This window comes from Trachymyrmex cornetzi, unplaced genomic scaffold (genome assembly GCF_001594075.2).
Source record: "Trachymyrmex cornetzi isolate Tcor2-1 unplaced genomic scaffold, Tcor1.1 scaffold67, whole genome shotgun sequence".
NCBI lineage: Eukaryota > Metazoa > Arthropoda > Insecta > Hymenoptera > Formicidae > Trachymyrmex > Trachymyrmex cornetzi.
The window spans coordinates 3259004-3280742 of NW_017299992.1; the positions used below are offsets into that span (position 1 = coordinate 3259004).

Below are 21739 nucleotides of genomic sequence, written 5' to 3' on the forward strand. Positions count from 1 at the left end.
CCCAGCAACCGGCGACGAATAAGCCGCGACAATAACATCGGGTAAAGCTAAAGTCGAGGGTGTACGTGATCTTAGCTGATGTCATGAACTTTTAAAAAACATATCTAGGTCGCGAGTATCTTTTATCTTAATTAAATCATTAAAAAAAAAGCTCTCTAAACGTTATTTTTGCATTTTTCAAGTATTTTGGTAAGTCTGAGCATTATTTTTAACGTATGGTCACACCCTCGGTCACACCCATAAGAAGGAAATAAAAAACACCATACGGCATCAAAAAATTGAGGTTTAGGCGGAAATTTTGACGTTTCGAAAAAAATTTTATCTTTAAAAATAAAATGCGCAGGCGGGTGGCTGATTTGAGAAAGAATGCCCCATATATATATATATATATAGAGGAGAGTGTGTGTATTTTGGTGCGCGCGCGCCAAATGCATGCCATTTAAGTTATTTCTTGTTATTTTTCCATTTAGTACTGATTTGTACGTAAATAAATATTGGAAATGGTAACTTTATGTTTCAGATATCTATTATTACATATTAAATTTTTCACCAATAACAAATCAATTTGTTATAAGTCTTTTTATACCATACTGCAAAAGATACGATTTAGGTCAACTTAATCGCTTAGATTGTATCTATAAGTCTTTTAAACCGTATCTGCTTTGAAAAAGTATCGAATTTATAAATAAAAATCATTAAAAATATAAGATATTAAAAGAGTAAAAGATTAAAAAGAATCATTAACTAATACTCAATTTTAATAATAGTCAATTTTATCAAAAAAAGAAATCAAGGGATTTTTATAATTAAATTTATTGAACATTATTTAATAATTATTAAATAATGAAAAAGTAAAAAATAAAACCTGGCTTGGGTTTATTTTTGCAATTGTATTCATCAATTATTAGCTTTATTATTATCTATTATCAGTCTTATCTTGTAGTAATATTTAAGAAACTTGAGAAATTTTCTAAAAATATCGATTTGTTATAATAATAGTATATCGGTAAATTTCAGCTCACTCTCTTACTTTCTTAGGCTCTTATTCTTTTACTCTTTTATTTATTTAATAGGTAAATTATCACGTATGGAACAACTGCCCCTAAATATTACATTGAGTAATAATATAAAATATCGATAAGACATGATTTTATGCGACTGGTATGCATTGGATAACTCTCCTCTACTTGTTTGTTATAATAACAAATATTGTGTAAAGTAATAAAATTTTGCTTTTTATTGCTAATTTTTAACGTATTTCAAACTTAAAAAAAGCAGAATATTTTCTTTTATATCTCTACATATTACATTTAAATATTAAGCAATAAGCGGAATTAAGCAATAAACATTAAAATAGATATTAATGTTAATTGCTTAATGACTCTTTGCAATTGATATTTGTTCTTACGTCGTGAAATACACCGAATAAATGGATCTCCAGTGAGTTCTCCGCAGCTACATATGGGATTATGATTGATTACTTGACATGTAGCTTGAATTCCGCATGCACCGAGACAAGGATTTATGCATTTTTGATTGCTACACGCTTCTGTCAGAATACACTCAGAACTGACAGTACATTCCGGTCTGCATGTTGGCGGAACACCAAGAAAACCTGCCACACATGAGCACACAGGTTGCCCGTTGTTTTCTCGGCAAACACTGTTGGGTCCACAGGGCGAGGGTGAGCAGGAATCTCTTTTCGGGATATCTAACATTCGATATAATAGCAATCTTACACCTTGTTCCCAAAAAAGTAATACAAGCAGTATCTCAATAACAATAATAATAGAAAATAAGCTTTAAAGAACTTTTTTTTTTAATTGAATCTACGATTATCATTATCGATAATCATTCATAGAAATTATAAATCGATCTCATTGATTATTATTATTATACCTTCGACTATGGAACATTGAACAAAGGCATTGCCGGCCATTCCGGTCGGACAGGTGCACATAGGTACATGATTGTATACGGAACATAATGCATTTCGACCGCACGTGCCCGGGCAGGGATCCATGCATTTGTTGCGCACACACGCACGATCGTGGGTGCAATCAGTATTCATGACACACTCGGGACGGCAACCCACGTAAGGATCACCTTGGTATTCAGGCAGACATATGCAGATGCCATTATTGCATCGTGCATTCGGTCCACAAGGGTTCAAATTACAAGGGTCGATAACTGCAGGTGCCACTGTAAAAGAATATGGATAAGAAACTAAACATTATAACAGAATTTGAAATAAAACTTCACGAAATGTAACGCATAAGTTTCTTTCACGCAATATTTCAGACATGGAATCTGCTATTATATTCGTGTCTAACGCATCGGATATTTTTTCAATTTATGTCAATCTAATCGATGCTGTAATGATAATTGCAACGAAACAACGTAAAAAAAAAACTTTAAAAATAAAGCATTAGATATTTATTTTTGTTTAAATTTCTATTTTAAATATAACAAAATATTGACCAAACCAGACAATGCAAACATTAAACAATCCACATAAAAAGTAAACATGTCTTTCCGAAATTAAACATTTATGCTGTTTAAGCAAATTTAAGTTCTCTTATTATTTAGCACATTCACTGACACTAAAATTATTATCAAAATATATCTAAAAAGCGTCAAGAAGTATTGTGCATCATACTTCGCGAAATTTTTTTTTAAAACAAATTTTTCATAGTTTTAGGACTTTGGGAAGTCTCTTACTTGTTGGTCTGGGATAACAATTAGTGAAAGGATCGCCAGTAAATCCTTCGGGACAAGTACACACAGGTATATGATTGTAGACTGTGCACAATGAAGAGATGCTGCAGGAGCCTAAACAAGGATCTCTGCATCTCTCATTGTTGCAAGCGAGATTCATCGGGCATTCGGAATTTACGCGACATTCAGGGCGACAATTTGGTGGTGATCCTCTGTAGGTCGGAAGACAGGAGCATGATGGTGTACTACCAATATTCCTACACTCCGCATATATGCCGCATGGAGACGGTAAACAGGGATCTTTGGAGACTACAGGAAAATCTAGCGATTCTAAAAATCCAATAATAAAACAGCGTAATCATAACAAACTCGCTGTTTGTTCCAGAGATGTTGATTTTAGCAATAAATCAACTGCGTTTATGAGAATATTATAAAAAAATAATAAAATAGTATTACATATCATACGATATATCATACATAGCATCAAAATGATTGATATTATGATATTATGACAATTATAACAAAGTGAATTGGGGACAATGATTGTAACGTTATTTCAAAGTTTTAAATGATTGTGGATTATAAAAAATAAACTTGTGATATAAATGAAAGAAGCTGATGACCATAAATGAACGAACGAATGAAGCGAATGATCATAAAAAATTAAGTTAATGAGAGAGACCAAGTTCTTACGTGGAGCGGGGAAACATCTCGTAAAAGGATCTCCGGTATAACCGAGATTGCAGATGCAGATGGGGCTATGACCGATTACTCTGCATTGTGTGTTTATACCACATGGGTCCGGGCAAGGTGATATACATTTCTGATTGATGCAAGCAAGATCTTGAGAGCATTGGCTGTTCATTACGCATTCAGCTCGACAGTTGGGAGAGCTGCCGATAAAATTCGGGAGGCAAGTGCAAACGGCAAGGCCATTTATGTCTCGGCATTTACTATTTGGTCCACAGGGAGATGGGCTGCACGGATTTGTTTCTGGCAGTACTGTGTGGAGAAAAATATTATTATGTACTACTTTCTATGAATTATTCTAGGCAATAATATATTGTCCTTTCTCATGTTCAAATTCAAACTAATATTAGTTTCCTCAATATAATAAACTTCGTATTATATTGAGATCCATATTAAAAAATAAAATAAAGTACAGCAAATAAAGTACAGCAAAAAATTTAAATTATCTCTGTATATGTGCGATCAAACAGATCGCTTTAATTATTTTTTAAATTGAAAATATGTCTTGTGTCTATAAAATCATAATAAATATATTTAAAATTATTTTAAATAGCAAAATAAAAATATGAAATCTGAGATAAATAATTTTTTATTTAGATTATATAATATTTTAAATAAATAATAATAAATAATTACATTTTCAATGAATCTAAAAGTTAACTTTTAAGTGAAATATGTTTCTATAATTTTACATTGTGTGTGTGTGTGTGTGTGTGTGTGTGTGTGTGTGTGTGTGTGTGTGTGTGTGTGTGTGTGTGTGTGTGTGTGTGTGTGTGTGTGTGTAGTAAACATTCTATGATATGTATACAGCTGCATACACATTGGAAATCGGAATTTTTTTAATACAATGAATAAAATATTTAATATGGAAATAAATCTTACGGATTTCAACTATTGGGGAACAGAGCGTAAAAGGGTTGCCGGTATAACCGGGAATGCAAATACAAATCGGCAGATGATTAACCGATTGACATTGAGCATTCACTCCACATGTTCCTGGGCAAGGGTCTCTGCATTTCAAGCTCACGCACGCCATTCTTGTCAAACAGTCAGAATTTTGCGTGCACTCGGGTCTGCATTCTTGGTAAGGGTCACCTAGGTAGTCCGGCAGACAGGTGCACGAGCCAACGCCATTGTTCTCACGGCAGACGGCATTGATGCCACAAGGGGAAGGCTCGCATGGTTTTCTAATGTCTAGGGGTGTATCTATTATAAAAAGAAATTTTATTTAGACTTAATTGAACACACATGCAGCATTTTTCTCCAAAAGCTGGTGCTAGGCTGAGGAATTCTTTGACTTTCAACAGTTTTTTTCGCATTTTCGCATTGCGAATTCCTAATAAGCAATAAGCCTCATATGGTAGTGCGACGTAATAGCTTTGCATGGTTTAATGCTGGGTTATCATCAGTTGACGAATATCTCGAAGAGTTTATCAGTTTTAGTGGGCAATGTTTTCTAGCAATTGTTTCATCAAGCGTGTTCGATTTTCTATCGAATTAATTAATCGAGTTAATTACAGAGTGCGGGACACGATTGGCAACATATTATTTCTTTGAGGATGGGACGACTATCCTATTTTGGGATCTATATTGTAGTGTGTTTCATCAGAGTTTGTTAAAACTTTTTTGTAGGAGTTGCGCTCGTTGCAGTAACACTTTTTGCATTATTGATCTATTCGAGAATGATATGTGCAGCATGATTATTGGGTGGTCCACAGCATATGTCAAAGGTCAGAGTGCTCTTACATGTGAGTGGGTCTTTAACGGATTCGCTTCGACAGTGCGTGCAATAAACATTTCAACAATTAATCGCAGAGATTAGAGTTCTATCGCTTAGTTGCTCAGTGTCAATTAAGGGTACGTGCAGCCAAGAGCCTATTGGATATAGGCCCCGTCACCAGTTTTGTGACTATCTGTCATTATTGGTTTTTCCTGCATTAGGTTTCTGGGTCAGTACGCTCAGGCATGGGGGATGATTGCGTGCTACATTGTTTTTCTGTTAATTGTAGGGATTCGGGACACGTATACATAATCTTATGTTATTGATTTTAATCAGGAATGAGTGCAATTACGAGCCTAATATCTATAGGCCCCACCACCTAACATACGTGATTTATTGTCACCTTCTGTTAGAGATCTCTTTGTGATTATGTGCTACTGTTGCACAAATATATTCTCACATTAACTTTATGTAATTAAGACACGATAAGTTTCAGTCTGACTTCTAAAACCATATAATCACATATCTAACGAGAACGGTGATGATTATCAAACAGTTTTTCAAAGTTTAGTTGATTTTCTAAACAGTTGATCGTATTATATAATAAATAATACTTAAGCAATCTCTTGAGAAATGTTTCAACAAATTGCAAGATTTTGGACCGCTATAACTTTGAACATCGGTATTATTTGATAAGAAAAAAAAATTCTTGAGCTACCATCTTGTGACTTATTATTATCATTAGTCATATTATAGAAGCACTTACCTGCCGCGCCTGCATGCAAATGGCGACATTTGCGGAAGGGATTGTAACAAGAAGAAATAAAAAATAACATTTGTGTACTCACCCTCGGGTACTTGTTCACAAGCGCTGAATGGATTTCCGGTGTATCCGTTGATGCATGCACAAACCGCGTGGTGATTCACTACCGAGCACTGAGCGTTCGGACCGCACAAACCGACACACGGATCGCGACACTTTTGTTGCATACAAGCTAACTGCGGCGGACACTCAGGATTAATCGTGCACTCCGGTCGACAATTGGGCGGCAAACCAACATAATTTTCGATACACGAGCACGCAGGACTGTCACCCCTCACTTGACACTCTGCGTTTGGACCGCAAGGCGATGGCAGACACGGATTCATTGGTGCAGGTGGTGTTTCTATAAAGAAATATATTTAAATGAAAAAATTTAGTATATTGAATGCTAGAATAATTAAAATATAATTTGATTATCCAAAAGATATACATATATAAAATTCAAAAACTAACTAATTTTTAAGCAACAAAAAAGCACAGGTTTCTTTTAATAATATGCGCCATTAACAATTTATAAAGATAAAAAATTAATGGAAATTACATAGATATCTCGTTAATAATTTCAGCCATTCTAGATCAATGTTTAGAAATTTTTAAGATCAGTTATTTCTTATAATCATCGATCAATTACAATTGATCCAATTATAAAATACTAAATTTATTAATACTGTAATGTTTAATTTAAATAACTTACTTGGTTGTGGATAACATATTGTGAAGGGATCGCCTGTGTAAGATTCAGAGCAGCTACATATTGGATTATGATTAACCACTTGACAGTTCGTATTCTGTCCGCACGTGCCTGGACATGGATCTTGGCATTTATTATTTAGACACGCTTGTGTCAATGGACAATCAGCGCTAATAACGCATTCTGGTTTGCAGGCGGGTGGACTGCCAATTAAACCAGGTTGACAAGAACATACAGCATGATTATTCACGACTTTGCAGATGCTGTTTGGTCCACAAGGCGAAGGTGTGCAAGGCTGTTTAATGGTATCTGCAAATGAGATGCGAATAATAGTTATCAGAAACGATAATGTAAATATATTTAATATATCGTAAAACTTATATTTTAAAAAATAATTTCCATTTAATATATATATATATATATATAATTCAAAATTAATAATAAACATAAAATTATATAAAAGTTATTATAATATTTATATATTGAATTATATAAAATAATTTTATTTTTATTTCATTATTAGTTGTACTTTTATTTTAACATTCATATATATGTATATTTATACATGTATATTTTTATTATAAAATATAATTGTAAACTTACCATCTGGTATATGTGGTCGGCATAAAAGAAATGGATTTCCAGTGTAACCAGGCGGACAACTGCACATTGGAACGTGATTAACAACGTCGCAACGTGCATCACGACCGCATGTGTCTGGGCAAGGATCCACGCAGTTTTGATTGATGCAAGTTTTAACACGAGGACAATCTGAATTCATTGTACATTCTGGCCGACAATACGAGTATGGATCCCCAAAGTAATTAGGCAAGCACCTGCATACACCTTCGTTACATTCTGTGTTGGGTCCGCAAGGTGACGGACTGCACAAATCTTCGGGAATCTTTGGTTGTTCTGCAACATTAATTTTTCACATTTACATAAATCAATAAAGAAAATAATGTAAAATTTTAAGAAAAGAAAACTTTTATTACTTTATGTTATTTTGAAACGATTTATCAGTATGTATTGTACCTTGCAATAAATTATCAAATTCTATTTATTTCTACGTTTACTGCATAAATTATCTGTATACATATATATACGAGTATATATTTATCTACCAGATTATATTATCTATTTATACTTACAAAACGTTTTATTTAAAAAATCAATTAAAAAAAATATTTATCTGTTTTTTTCGATCAAATATACGAAGTAATTTGTAGAAATTCAAGACGTACCTCTAATTACTGTACACAATGTGAAAGGATCGCCGGAATATCCAGGTTGACACAAGCAAACTGGTATGTGATTCTGTACTCGACAATCAGCATTTTGACCGCAGGAACCAATGCAGGGATCGCGACATTTTTCAGAGATGCAAGCTTGATCCGATGGACAATCTGTATTAACTACGCACTCTGCACGGCAATTGGGCGGTATTCCTATGTAATTTTTCAAACAAGTGCATGCAGCTTGATTATTGACTACTTTGCACTCCGCGTAGAGTCCACATGGGCTAGGGAAGCAAGGATCCACCGGTGGTAGCGGCACAACTAAATGATTAAATATATACAGATATAAATAAATATAGTAATAATAAGAAATAATATGTAACTTTTTAATACTATCCTTACATACGTAAATAAATAAATAGAACACGTTAAACAGTTAATTAAATATATCTGGAAAATTACCAGGTTCAGGGAAACATCTAGAGAAGGGATCGCCCGTTTTTCCTTGCGGACAACTGCAGAGTGGATTGTGATTAATAACACGACAATTGGCTTCAATTCCACATGTGCCGGGGCACGGATCAGTACATTTGTATTTATAACAGGCTCTATTTTGCGGACATTCTGAATTGACGACACATTCCGGCTTGCAATTTGGTGGCACACCAACGAAAGACTCTTGACATGTGCACACGGCTTGATTGTTTACAGCGCGGCACAAGCTATTCGGTCCACAGGGTGAAGGAGAGCATGGATCTCTTACAGTAGGCTCGGTATCCACCTCCGGTTGTAGAGTGCAAGTTGTAAATGGATCTCCGACGTATCCAGGTTCACAAGTACACGTGGGAATGTGATTGATCACTGAACACTGTGCTCGAATGCCGCACACACCTGGGCAAGGATCCTTGCATTTGTTGCGAACGCAAGCCTTATTCGTAGAGCAATCCGCACTGAGGACGCATTCCGGTTGACATCCCTCGTAAGGATTTCCTTGATAATCATCGATACATATGCAAGCGCCAGCATTATCTCGTTGCTGACAGATTGCGTTAGCTCCGCACGGTGAAGGCTCACAAGGGTTCATCGGTTCCTCTGCAGAAAAAATTGTCTAGTATTTAATTGGCTCAAAATTGATTAGCTAAAAAAATGTAATGTTCTAATAAAATATAGACAGCAGAAGTGTAAAAATAATCCCAGCAAAAAATAAACGATTTGATTTAAGAAAAATTAAATCTCGCTCTTGCTTAATATGGGTAAAAAATCAGTCAAAATATGAGTCATAAATAAATGTGTACCTTCTAGCACGCATTGCACGAACGGATTACCCGTGTAGCCGAGTTTACACGAACAAGTTACTGCGTGATTCACCACTTTACACTCAGCGTTGTCCCCACAGGATCCCGGACAGGGATCTTTACATTTCATGTTTATGCAGGATTTTTCCGGCGAACAATCAGGATTGATCAAACATTCTGGTCGACATGATGGCGGAGTGCCAATGTAAGTGGGCAGACACGAACATGACGGTTGTCCATTTGTGTTCTGACAAAGTGCGTTTGGTCCGCATGGCGAAGGATTGCAAGGATCGCCCCGGTCTTTAGGTTCTGGTGGTACTAAAATATTGATACAACATTTTGTATTTATTTGGCCAATTTAATTTGTTCAAAGCTGTTGCAAACATCTCCTGCATTTATTATAATTTTCAAAAAATTGATAAAATCGATCTTTGCTGTGCAATTCTTAAACATTATTAAAATTATATTTAATTCTATTGATATAAAATTATTATCGTTTTATTTGCAAACGAATAATTTAATGTTTCTTACGTGGAATATCGTAACAACTTCTGAACGGATCTCCAGTTTGTCCAGGTAAACAACTGCATATTGGCGAGTGATTGATCACTTCACATCTCGCATTCAGGCCACAGGAACCCAGACATGGATCTGTGCATTTTTTGTTTACGCAGGCTCGCGTTGGCGGACATTCAGAACTAACGAGACACTCTGGTCTGCAGGATGGTGGAGAACCAAGGTAGCCTTGAAGACAGGAGCACACAGCGTGATCTTCGACATTACGACACTGACTGTTCGGTCCGCAGGGCGAAGGCGTGCACGGATCTTTTCGAGAATCTGGTACTGCAGAAAAATTAATTTTTCAATTAACACAAGCTGACTTTAAAAATTTGGTGAAAAATTGGCGCTATAGTTATAATAGCAATGAAATGGAAGAAAATAAAAAAAAAATAGTTTTCTTTGCATACCTCTAGGTTGAACACGGCAGCTAACGAATGGATCGCCAATATATCCAGATGGACAAGAGCAGACAGGAATGTGATTGACTATGTCGCACTGCGCGTTTTGGCCGCATATTCCGGGACAAGGATCCTTGCATTTGTTCTTCAGACAAGTTTTATCGCGGGCACATTCCGAATTAAGAATACATTCGGGACGACAGGCCTCATAAGGATTACCGATGTATTCGGGCAAGCATCTGCAATCACCATTATCGCATATGGCGTTCGGACCACATGGGGATAGCGCACAAGGGTCCGTGGATGGTGATTCTGTAACTACGCAGATAAAAATGTTTATTTTAAAAATAAATTATTAAATCAAATTGATCTGATTTTTGTTTCGCAATTAATTTTTTGCAAATAGCGAAGTATTTATTCATTATATATATAATGCGTTGCTCTATGTTTTTACCTGGTGGAATAATGCTGCATTGCGTAAATGGATCTCCGGTGAAACCTTCCATACACGTGCAAACTGGCAGATGATTTAATACGTGACATTGAGCGTTTATTCCACACGAGCCTGGGCAAGGATCCGCACATCTCTGATTGACACATGCGAGGTGGCTCTTACATTCGGTGCTTAAGATGCATTCCGGTCGGCACTGCGGCGGTACACCAATGTAATTTGGCAGGCAAGAGCAAGCAGGATTACCAGATAATATTTGACACAAGGAATTTGGACCGCAAGGCGATGGAGTGCAAGATGGTGGCCGTTCAGTTATCGGGATTTCGGTAATAACTGAAAAACGATTAGTATATATCTGTATATATCTAACAGAAATTTATGTAAATATATCAATAACATTCCTTTTTCAAATTAATAAATATACAAAGTTAATAAATATATAAAATTAATAAATATGTAAAATATAATTTGGAAAAATGTGATATTAAAAATTCATGTAAATGTAATTCAACGTAAATGTAAAAAGCAATACAATTTTATCTCAGTTTATTTTTTTAGAATATTCATGTTGACGTTAATATATAATAATGTAAAATGTTTACATGTGTAAAATCCTTACCATGTGGCGAGCAGAAAGTGAAAGGATCTCCTGTAAAACCGGCAGGGCAGGTGCAAATTGGATTGTGGTTTTTGGTAATACATTGTGCCTTCAATCCACAGATATTCGGGCAAGGATCTACACATTTTTTATTTATACATGCTAGATGCAGGGGACACTCAGCATTAACGATACATTCTGGTCTGCACGACGGTGGAATACCCCTGTACTCTGGTAAACAGGTGCATACAGGTTGATCGTTGACAACTCGGCATTTACTATTAGGTCCACAAGGTGATGGAGAACATGGTTCTAATGTTTCTAAGGAAAATAACATTGTATTTCTCATGAATTTTTAATTTTATACAAAAATGATTCTTAAAAAACAATTATTTAAAGTGCAGCCTTTCAATAATTATGATTATCGCAATTTATTTGCACAATTAATTATAATAGTGTATCCATATTGATTAAGTACTAAATGTAATAATTATTAGGATTATTTTAACTTAGTTAATTAATAACTGTAATTAATACTTATTTTTCATTTCTAAATTTATAATTCCATTACTAAAAATACTTACTTATCATCTCCTCAATTTCGCAAGCGAAATATGGATCTCCAGTATATCCTGGTGGACACAGGCAGACAGGAACGTGAGCTTGTACGTTACAAATAGATAACGTTCCACAAGTATTGGGACACGGATCTGTGCATTTGAAACCAACACACGCCAACTGCGGTGCGCAGTCATTGTTCGTTTCGCATTCCCTGTGACATCCCTTAATGATATCATACGGATCGCCTATTAGATCTGGTGGACATCCGCAGGCACCTGCTCCGTTTCTTTCACGACATTGCGCGTTGGGACCGCAAGGATTCGGCGAGCACGGATTCGACACGGTCCTATCTGTCGCTATAAATATATAAAATAAAAACTTGTAATATTTAGATATAATTATTATATCTTATTAAATAACTCCCTTCTTCAACAACTTAATTCTATATAAATATCAGAATTTCTATTCACCTGGTGGAGATGCTAGGACGCAGCGCACAGTGGGATCACCCTCATATCCTTCCGGACAGATACAAATTGGAACGTGATTTTGCACTGTGCATCTGGCAATCTCGCCGCAAGCGCCAGGGCAGGGATTCTTGCATCTTTGATTAATGCACGCTGCGGTATTAAAGCATTCCGAGTTGTCGGTGCACTCAGGTCTACAATTCGGTGGACGGCCGATGTAGTTTTGTAAGCAAGAACATGCTGGATGAGAGCCTATCACTCTGCACTGAGAGTTCGGGCCGCATGGATTCGGTAGACAAGGGTCTCCTTCTCCCTTCGGCGACGGCGACGTAGTGCTGATCCTGGTGCAATGAACGAAGGGATCGCCGGAGTAACCACTGGCGCAGCTACATATAGGATTGTGATTCACCGTAAGGCAATTCGTGTTCTGTCCACAAGAACCTGGACACGGATCCGCACACTTGTTATTAATGCACGCTCTGTTCTGTGGACATTCAGAACTGACAATGCAACCCGGTCGGCAGGTGGGCGGAACTCCAGAGAATCCTGGTTGGCAGAGGCACACTGCGTGTCCGTCGTGCGTTCGACAGTTGCTGTTGGGTCCACATGGCGATGGATCACAAGGATCAATTGGCACGGGCAACGGCGTCACGATGATGATGGTACAGCCGTTTACCGGATCACCGGTATAACCCGGCAGGCAAGAGCACATCGGGGCATGATTGACCACGCGGCAAGTGGCATCTTGGCCGCAAGTACCAGGACATGGATTAACACATTTATTGTTCAGACAGGCCTTACTGCGGTCGCAGTCGGCGTTAGTCACACATTCTGGTCTGCAAGCAATGTATGGGTCGCCAAAGTATTGCGGTAGACATGTGCAAGATCCGACTCCGTTTCGCTCGTTGCACACTGCGTTGGCACCGCATGGCGATGGATTACACGGCGTGCGTGGTTGCTCTGTTGTAATAGGCGCTGGAATCAATTAATTATATATAATTATATGATAACTATTAGGAAATAAATAGTAAATCAAAATAACTACATCAGTTTAACACTTCGCCAAATCTTTATAAACAAACACGTACCTTCTACGATTGGTATACATTCCGTAAATGGATCACCCGTGTAACCCTCGTTACAGATACAGACGGGATTGTGTTTTACGACATTGCAATACGTGTTTACGCCGCAAGAACCTGGACACGGGTCCACGCACTGTTCGTTTTGGCACGCCAAATTTCCGGGACATCCTTCATTTATGACACACTCGGGACGGCAATTTGGTGCGCGACCAACGTAATTCGGTAAACACGAGCATGCCGGGAAGCCGTCAATCACCCGACATTGGGAATTCGGTCCACACGGCGAAGGGACGCAAGGATTGCCGCTTGGTTTCGGTAAAGGTGTTACTTCTGTTATGAATTGCGCATCAATACATTAAGATGACTTAGATTTCGTAGATTTTTGCGTGTATTATAAATTCTTATATTAATTTATAATCCAAGTAGTAATTCAAGTAATTCAAATAATGAGAAAATATTAAAAATGTATATAAATTAATCAAATTTCTAGTATATTGGAGATAAAAATTTCAAGACAATGATTTAAAAAAGAATTTGAAAACTTGCCTTCCTTAACGCAACCAAAGAACGGATCTCCGCTATAGCCAATCGCGCAGATGCAGACTGGATTATGATTAATCACTCGGCAGTCTGCATTCACACCGCATGTGCCTAGACATGGATCCTTACATCTTTGATTGATACACGCCGTGTTTGGACTACAGTCCGTACTGACTACGCATTCTGGCCGACATGACGGTGGACTACCGATGTAATTAGGTTGACAGGAGCACACTGCGTGATTATCAATAACGCGGCAGTTGCTATACGGTCCACAGGGAGATGGTTGGCACGTATCGCCCGGTGCTGAAGGTTCTACAAAAAATAGATAATGTTATATACTATTTAAACTCCTTCTTATTTATGGCTATATATAAAAACCTAGGAAAAATTTCACTGACGTACTTATTGGTATATGGCAAGACGTAAGAGGGTCTCCGGTATAACCAGAGAGACAACTACAAGATGGTTGATGATTATAAACTTGGCATTGCGCATTAATTCCGCACGCTCCCACACATGGATCCTTGCACTTGTTGTTAATACAAGCCTTCGTATGAGCGCAATCTGAATTCTGAACACATTCCGGTCTGCAACCCTCGTAGGGATCACCAGTATAATCAGGTAAACAAGTGCAAGATCCCGCGCCGTTACGTTCTTTACATACAGCATTCGTACCGCACGGCGAAGGATCGCACGGTAATTGCACTGGGAAAACAGCTAAAGAGCAAAAATGTGTTTTTAACCGGAACATGCAATAATACATCAATTTAAGATCGCTAAAGTTGTTAAAATCTTACCTTTGGCGCAACCTGAGAAAGGATCTCCTTCATAGCCTTCATAACAATGACAAATAGGTCGATGATTCAACACCGTACAATTCGTGTTAAATCCGCACGATCCAACACATGGATCTAAACATTTCTTTTGAATACAAGCTAAGGAGCTAATACAGTCCTGATCAATCACACACTCTGGCCTACAATTTGGCGGCGCTCCAAACATGCCACTGATACATGTGCATATCGGATGATCCTCTTGAACCCGACAATCAGCATTAGGCCCGCAAGGCGATGGCAAACAAGGATTCGTTGTTGGCGGTAAAGGTTCTGGAAAAAAAAGTATGACAGATTAAATATTTCAAACAGCCTTTTCGTAGAACTCTCAACAATAAATACATTATTTATTTAATTCATAAAAATTGAATTTTAGCAAATGCCTTTAATTTACTACGTTTCTCCTTACAACATGAATTACATCTTCTCGATCATTAGAGATGAGCTCTGCGCCATATGTTTGAAAATTGGAAAAATTAAATATTTTAACTACTATTATATCTTACTGCCTATAATTAACAATACAAGAATGAGCTGGAAAGGCATATTCGGTATTTAATAAAGGTCCATTATTAAACTATTACAATACAATGTATTGTTAACACAATGTATTACCTTCTTTAACGCATTGCGTGAATGGATCGCCAGCATATTGACGAGGACAACTACAAATTGGATTGTGATTGATAACTTGACAATCAGCGTTCAAACCACACAATCCTGGGCAAGGATCATTACACTTTTGATCAATGCAAGCCAGATGAGCCGGGCATTCCGTGCTAACGAGACACTCCGGACGGCAATGTGGCGGAGTCCCTTGGTAACCTGGACTACATGAACAAACTGCACGATCGTTCATTACACGGCAAATACTGTGTGGACCGCATGGCGATGGCATACACGGATTCTGATCTGGCACTACTACAAAAAATGAAACCGAATTAAACTTTTCATATTACATTAATATTGTTCTTATATAGTTAGTATAAACTTATCATTCAATTTTTATCGTACATATATTTTGAATTCAAATAAGATATTTTATGAAAAAGGCAAATATAAAAGTTTTAAAATATCATATTTACACACATATATATATATATATGTATATACATGAAATATTATATATAAACTAACAGTTTATTATAGTAGATTTAAAAAGAAATGTTTAATTATCCAAAGTAACAAAATATTGTATGTATAACAGATAAAACATGCAAAGTACATAAATTGAAATATGTCTACATACGAGGTTTCTCTACTTTACAGGCTCTAAACGGATCTCCGGTATATCCTGGCAAACAAGAACACATAGGAAGATGATCGACGACTTCACAATGCGCATTAGCGCCGCATACGCCTGGACATGGATCTCTACAGTGTTGATTAAAACAAGCCAGATGACTTTCGCAATCCCGATTAATAATGCACTCGGCTTCGCAACCATCTATATACGGATTACCGACAAATGGCGGTATACATGTGCATTTAGCTATGCCATCGATTGCCGTGCAAATAGCGTTTTTGCCACAGGGTGATAATAGACAAGGATCGTATGGTTCTTCTGGTCGTACTGCAATAATATAATTAATAAAACATTTTATTGTTAATCGTTCAATGTTTTATAGTTATATGTTATTTAAGATGTTTATATATATCGCGAAAGTTTATTATAGAAGATGTTTGTATATCGCAAAAACTTTTTAATTTAATATTATGAATTATAAATTTATAAACAAAATAATTGAAAATATAAAGCATTTTAAAGAATTTTTTTACATTAAAAAAATGTTTTAATTAAACCAGTAAGCCCAATAAAATTGTAATGAACTTGTACAAATAAACTCAATAGTTTGTTTAGTTAAAGTTATTATAATTTTTAAGAAATATATAATAATTTTAAGAGTTTTAATATTTGGTAATGAGTTCTTTTCATCTTATATTACTCAATTATTGATTACAATTACCTCCGCAACTCTTGTATGGATTTCCAATTGTGAGATCTGGACAGTAACAAGGTGGTACTCTCGTGCTATTGCATCTCGCTCCGAAACCACACAGATTAAATTCACATTGATCGGCTTTTGGCACGCATCCTCTAATAGTATTAGGACTTTCAATGTAGCCAGATAGACAGGTACACTTCGCAAAGCCATTATCCAACACGGAGCAACGAGTATTAGGACCGCATGGAGAAGGATCACAGGAGATACTAGGAAGTGTACAGGGGAAATTCGGTGGATGACCTTCATATCCTGGTAAACAGAAGCATTTCACCTGTCCACTCACCACTCGACATCCTGAATTAGCACCGCAAGGATCACCTTCACATTGGTCACCTTCGGGAACTAGATACATTACAAAATTGATTCGTTAAAGGATTAATTTTTTTTACACACACACACACACTCTCTCTCTCTCTCTCTCTCTCTCTCTCTGTTATACTTGGATCTACATTTATAATTTAAAATAACAAAATAAACGTCATAATTATACTTCGTAAAAAATGTATACATACTGCACTGCTCGAACGGACTTCCAGTTAGACCTTTCGGACAGAAACAAACGGGATTTCCATTGTCATTCTCGCATAAAGCGTTCAAACCGCACGGATTTGGAACGCAAGGATCGACAGTCAGCACTATCTCCTGACAGCCAATGTGAGGATTTCCTTGATAACCTGGAAGGCATGTACATTGCGCTTGATGATTACTGGAGACGCATTTCGCATTATCTCCGCAATCAAACTCGACGCAAGGATTAATACACTGTCTGTTGAGTCGATCGCAGTATTTGTTCGGAGGACAGTCTTCGTTATATTGACAAATATTCTTCGTTTCTTCCACTGAAATCGTAGAATATGCTAATTTATTTTTGCACATATTTATACATGAATTTCTAACTAAATGTCGTTGACAATATTTGTAACTCTTATTTGTGCTAATAATTTGCATTAGATTTTCGCATCAACTGTTCTGAATATTACCTATCAATAATACCTATCAATAATTTATATTATATAATTTCTGATGTTTTATTTATTTGCATTATCTGATATCTCATTGTAAAACTTACACAAATCGCAATAAGAGAATCCATTTCCGTGATAGCCTTCTTCACAACTGCAATCTGCTCCGTGATTTGTATTAATACAAACAGCATGTTCCGCACAGGGATTTCGAACTAGGCAGGGTTCCTGGCAAGCGTGCCCAATGCACGCTTCTGTCAGAGGGCAATCCTTGTTGCTAGTGCAACCCGCTAAAGAAAGAGTGGGAAAGCCCATGTAGCCCCAGAAAGTGTAGTGCACAAGTATAAGAATTGAGATAAAGAAAATTTTCTTTGCGTAGCAATGTGTGATTTTCTTGACTTTTATGTGCGAAAAAGTATGCGAATTTTCGATCAAGAGAAAAACATTCTCCGAGATAAGAAAGATATATTCAGAAAAAATATAAGGAATATCTCAAAGAGATTATTCTTTGTGATCATGCACGACAGTAATAAAACTGAACGTTTCGTGCTATGTATGAAGAGGATCTTATGCATAATTTGCAAAATATTTACGTGAAATATGTACAGTACATACATATTTACAAATCTCTCGACGGCTATAAAAAACTGAAAATAAAATCAGATGAAACCAAGTATAGTGCTGGCGATAGTACGAACCTTTGATGCAAGTGTTTGTCGATGGATCGCATTGCATACCAGGTGGACAATAAGGACATTCTGCCTCGTTGGACTCCACTAAAAAAATCGTATACAATATAAATTTTGTTATTGCGGATGTGCGAAATGTTGTTCAATTCAATTGCAAATATACCTTTAACGCAAACCGGCCTATGATATTGAACATGGCAAGCTTCGATGAAGTCGCATGGATTGCCCAAAGTGCACGGATTTACGCATTGATGATTTACACAAGCCAATTGGATGGGACAGTCGTTGTGCGTTGTACATTTCACGTCTAACGAAACAAATGTACATTAGGTGCAGGAATTAATGTTACGAATGATGAGAAAGTCGTGAAATGTTAATGTACATGTCCCAATAGAAAATCTATTTGACCTCAGTTTAAACTGCTATTTTTGTATTTTTTTTTGTATATCAAAAACAGCAGTTATAAAAAATGCACAATTACTTGGATCTATCACATGGGTGTGTCAGTGCAATATATATAAACATAAATATACAAGGACGATGTACTCTTTCCTTTAAGACATATAGTGATATTTGTGTTACATATGTGTCAATAAGTATATAGCAGCTTAAAAAAAGACATTGATCGAAATTGTCTACATCGAGCGAAATCATCTTTCACACGCATGCACGCACACAGAGAAGTTCTAATTTATTTTATAATAACTCAATAATCCTAATTTTACGCAAAAACTTTATAAACTTTGCAAACGACATGTCACAGTATTACTATATATCATAAGTTTGCATAAAAGATAATTTCTTCTAAACGCAGACGATTAAAATTGCAATTCATTATACACACGTTAGATACAAAGAAGCTGTAAGAGAGAAAATCGTGCATAAGCATTAATGTACACATCATGCGTAGAGCGCTAATGCAGCAGTCCTTTGTCTGCATTTGGGAAAACAGTGTCTGACTGCTTATTGACTATTTTCGATTCGGTCATCACATGGGAGGACACACAGGTTCGTTATGAGCTGCCCTTATGATATCGATCACATTTTCATTCATGAATTTACACCGATGAGCCATTTCATGAAATGACTAATTCGGTAAGCAGTGTCTACAATTTCCAGAATTGGTTGCTCCCAATTTTCATCTGGATACGATCATATGGCCTCATACACTGGAGGAAGCTTGTAAAAAACATTGGTGACAGTAAACATAAAATGACACCACACTTATGAAAGTGTTCCCGACAAGAGAAATTTTTACCTGGGAGTACACTACAATTAGACGTACTCTGCTCGATACTTGAGTCTAAGCACACAGGCCGATGATTTACAACGTCGCATAAAACATTCTCTGGACATGAATCAGTTTTACATGGATTCCGACAAAAACTATCGATGCAAGTTTCGCATTCTGTACAATCTGTATGTAAGATACAAAACATATCTGTTTTATTCTGGGTAATTTCAGACGTCGTATAATATTCTGTAGTCAGAGATTGCTCTGTAGATTTTTCAGATGTAATAAATTCTGTGGTAGAATATTCTTCTGTAGAGTATTCAATTGTACTATATTGTATTGATTGCGTAGATGTGATAAACTGTTCAGATGGATATTGAAATGTGCTGTACTGTTCTGTAGTAGAGATCTGTTTTGCTGTAGACTGTTCAAATGTAGTAGGCTGCTCAGATGTCTCAAATCCTACTGTAGTGGAAAACTTTTCTGTGGTATAGATCTGGTCTGTAGATTCTTTAGTTGACGTATACTGTTTCGAAGTAGTGTATTGCTCTGTTGGCTCTTGTGATGTTCTGAATTGTTTCGTTATAGAATATACTTCTGTAGAATATTTAGGTGTGCTGTATTGCTCTGTAGTAGAGATTTGTCCCGTAGATTGCGCAAACGTAGAGTATTGTTCTGTTTGTTCTGATATCTTAAACTGTTCTGTAGTAGTATATCCTTCTGTTAAATATTTCAATGTGTTATAATGATCTGTAGTAGAAATCTGTTCCGTAATTTCTTCAGTTGAAGTATACTGATTTAAAGAAGTATATTGTTCTGTAGGTTGTTGTGACGTTGTAAACTGTTCTGTTGTAGAATGTTCTTTTGTAGTGTTGTATTCAGGAGTGCTATATTGCTTTGTAGTGGAGATTTGTTCTGTAGATTGTTCAAATGTAGTGTATTGATCTGTTTGTTCTGATATCTTAAATTGTTCTGTAGTGAAATATTCTTCTGTAGAATATTCCGAGGTATTATAATGTTCTGTAGTAGAGATCTGTTCTGTAATTTCTTCAGTTGAAGGATATTGATTTGAAGAAGTATATTGTTCTGTAGGTTGTGACGATGTAAACTGTTTTGTTGTAGAATATTCTTTTGTAGTGCTATATTTAGGAGTGCTGTATTGTTTTGTAGTGGAGATTTGTTCTGTAGATTGTTCAAACGTAGTGTATTGTTCTGTTTGTTCTGATATCTTAAATTGTTCTGTAGTGAAATATTCTTCTGTAGAATATTCCGAGGTATTATAATGTTCTGTAGTAGAGATCTGTTCTGTAATTTCTTCAGTTGAAGGATATGGATTTGAAGAAGTATATTGTTCTGTAGGTTGTTGTGACGTTGTAAACTGTTCTGTTGTAGAATATTCTTTTGTAATGGTGTATTTAGGAGTACTGTATTGTTTTGTAGTGGAGATTCGTTCTGTAGATTGTTCAAATGTAGATTGTTCTGATATCTTAAATTGTTCTGTAGTGAAATATTCTTCTGTAGAGTATTCCGAGGTATTATAATGTTCTGTAGTAGAGATCTGTTCTGTAATTTCTTCAGTTGAAGTATATTGATTTGGAGAAGTATATTGTTCTGTAGGTTGTGATGTTGTAAACTGTTCTGTTGTAGAATATTCTTTTGTAGTGCTGTATTGCTTTGTAGTCGAGATTTGTTCTGTAGATTGTTCAAATGTAGTATATTGTTCTGTTTGTTCTGATGTCTTATGCTCTGTAGTGGAATGCGCTTCTGTAGAATATTCAAATGTACTATAATTGTCTGTAGCATCAGAGATCTGTTCCGTAGGTTGTTGTGATGTTCTAAATTGTTCTGTTGTAAAGTATCCTTCCGTAGAATTTTCTAGCGTGCTATGTTGCTTTGTGGTGAAGATCTGTTCTGTAATAGAATGATCTTCTGTAAATGTACGATGTTCTGTAGTAGAAATCTGTCTTGTAGACTCCTCAGTTGTAGTATACTGTTTTGTAGTATATTGTTCTGTTGCAGAAATATGAGTGGCTTTGTGAGAACCGCTGTCAATAATATTTGTCGTAAATGTAGGAGACTCAGATGTTGTAAAAAATAAAGTAGTATCTTTTATATA

At 36.2% G+C, this 21739-nt stretch overlaps 1 protein-coding gene across 1 annotated transcript in view; it reads right to left on the minus strand.

Annotated features, from left to right (window-relative positions):
• The window catches only part of dpy (fibrillin-like protein dumpy), a 78977-nt gene that overhangs the window by 34212 nt on the left and 23026 nt on the right, over positions 1-21739 (minus strand). The window contains 28 exon segments of the mRNA XM_018517061.1: positions 1409-1711; positions 1900-2202; positions 2722-3048; positions 3412-3720; positions 4351-4674; positions 6037-6354; positions 6706-7011; positions 7306-7617; positions 7947-8261; positions 8403-9032; positions 9236-9553; positions 9767-10078; positions 10204-10512; positions 10649-10978; positions 11265-11564; positions 11828-12160; positions 12275-13246; positions 13360-13686; positions 13918-14211; positions 14302-14616; positions 14697-15005; positions 15348-15653; positions 15982-16305; positions 16700-17080; positions 17251-17577; positions 17808-17990; positions 18399-18476; positions 18553-18696. Coding sequence (XP_018372563.1) covers positions 1409-1711; positions 1900-2202; positions 2722-3048; positions 3412-3720; positions 4351-4674; positions 6037-6354; positions 6706-7011; positions 7306-7617; positions 7947-8261; positions 8403-9032; positions 9236-9553; positions 9767-10078; positions 10204-10512; positions 10649-10978; positions 11265-11564; positions 11828-12160; positions 12275-13246; positions 13360-13686; positions 13918-14211; positions 14302-14616; positions 14697-15005; positions 15348-15653; positions 15982-16305; positions 16700-17080; positions 17251-17577; positions 17808-17990; positions 18399-18476; positions 18553-18696 — 9309 coding nt within the window.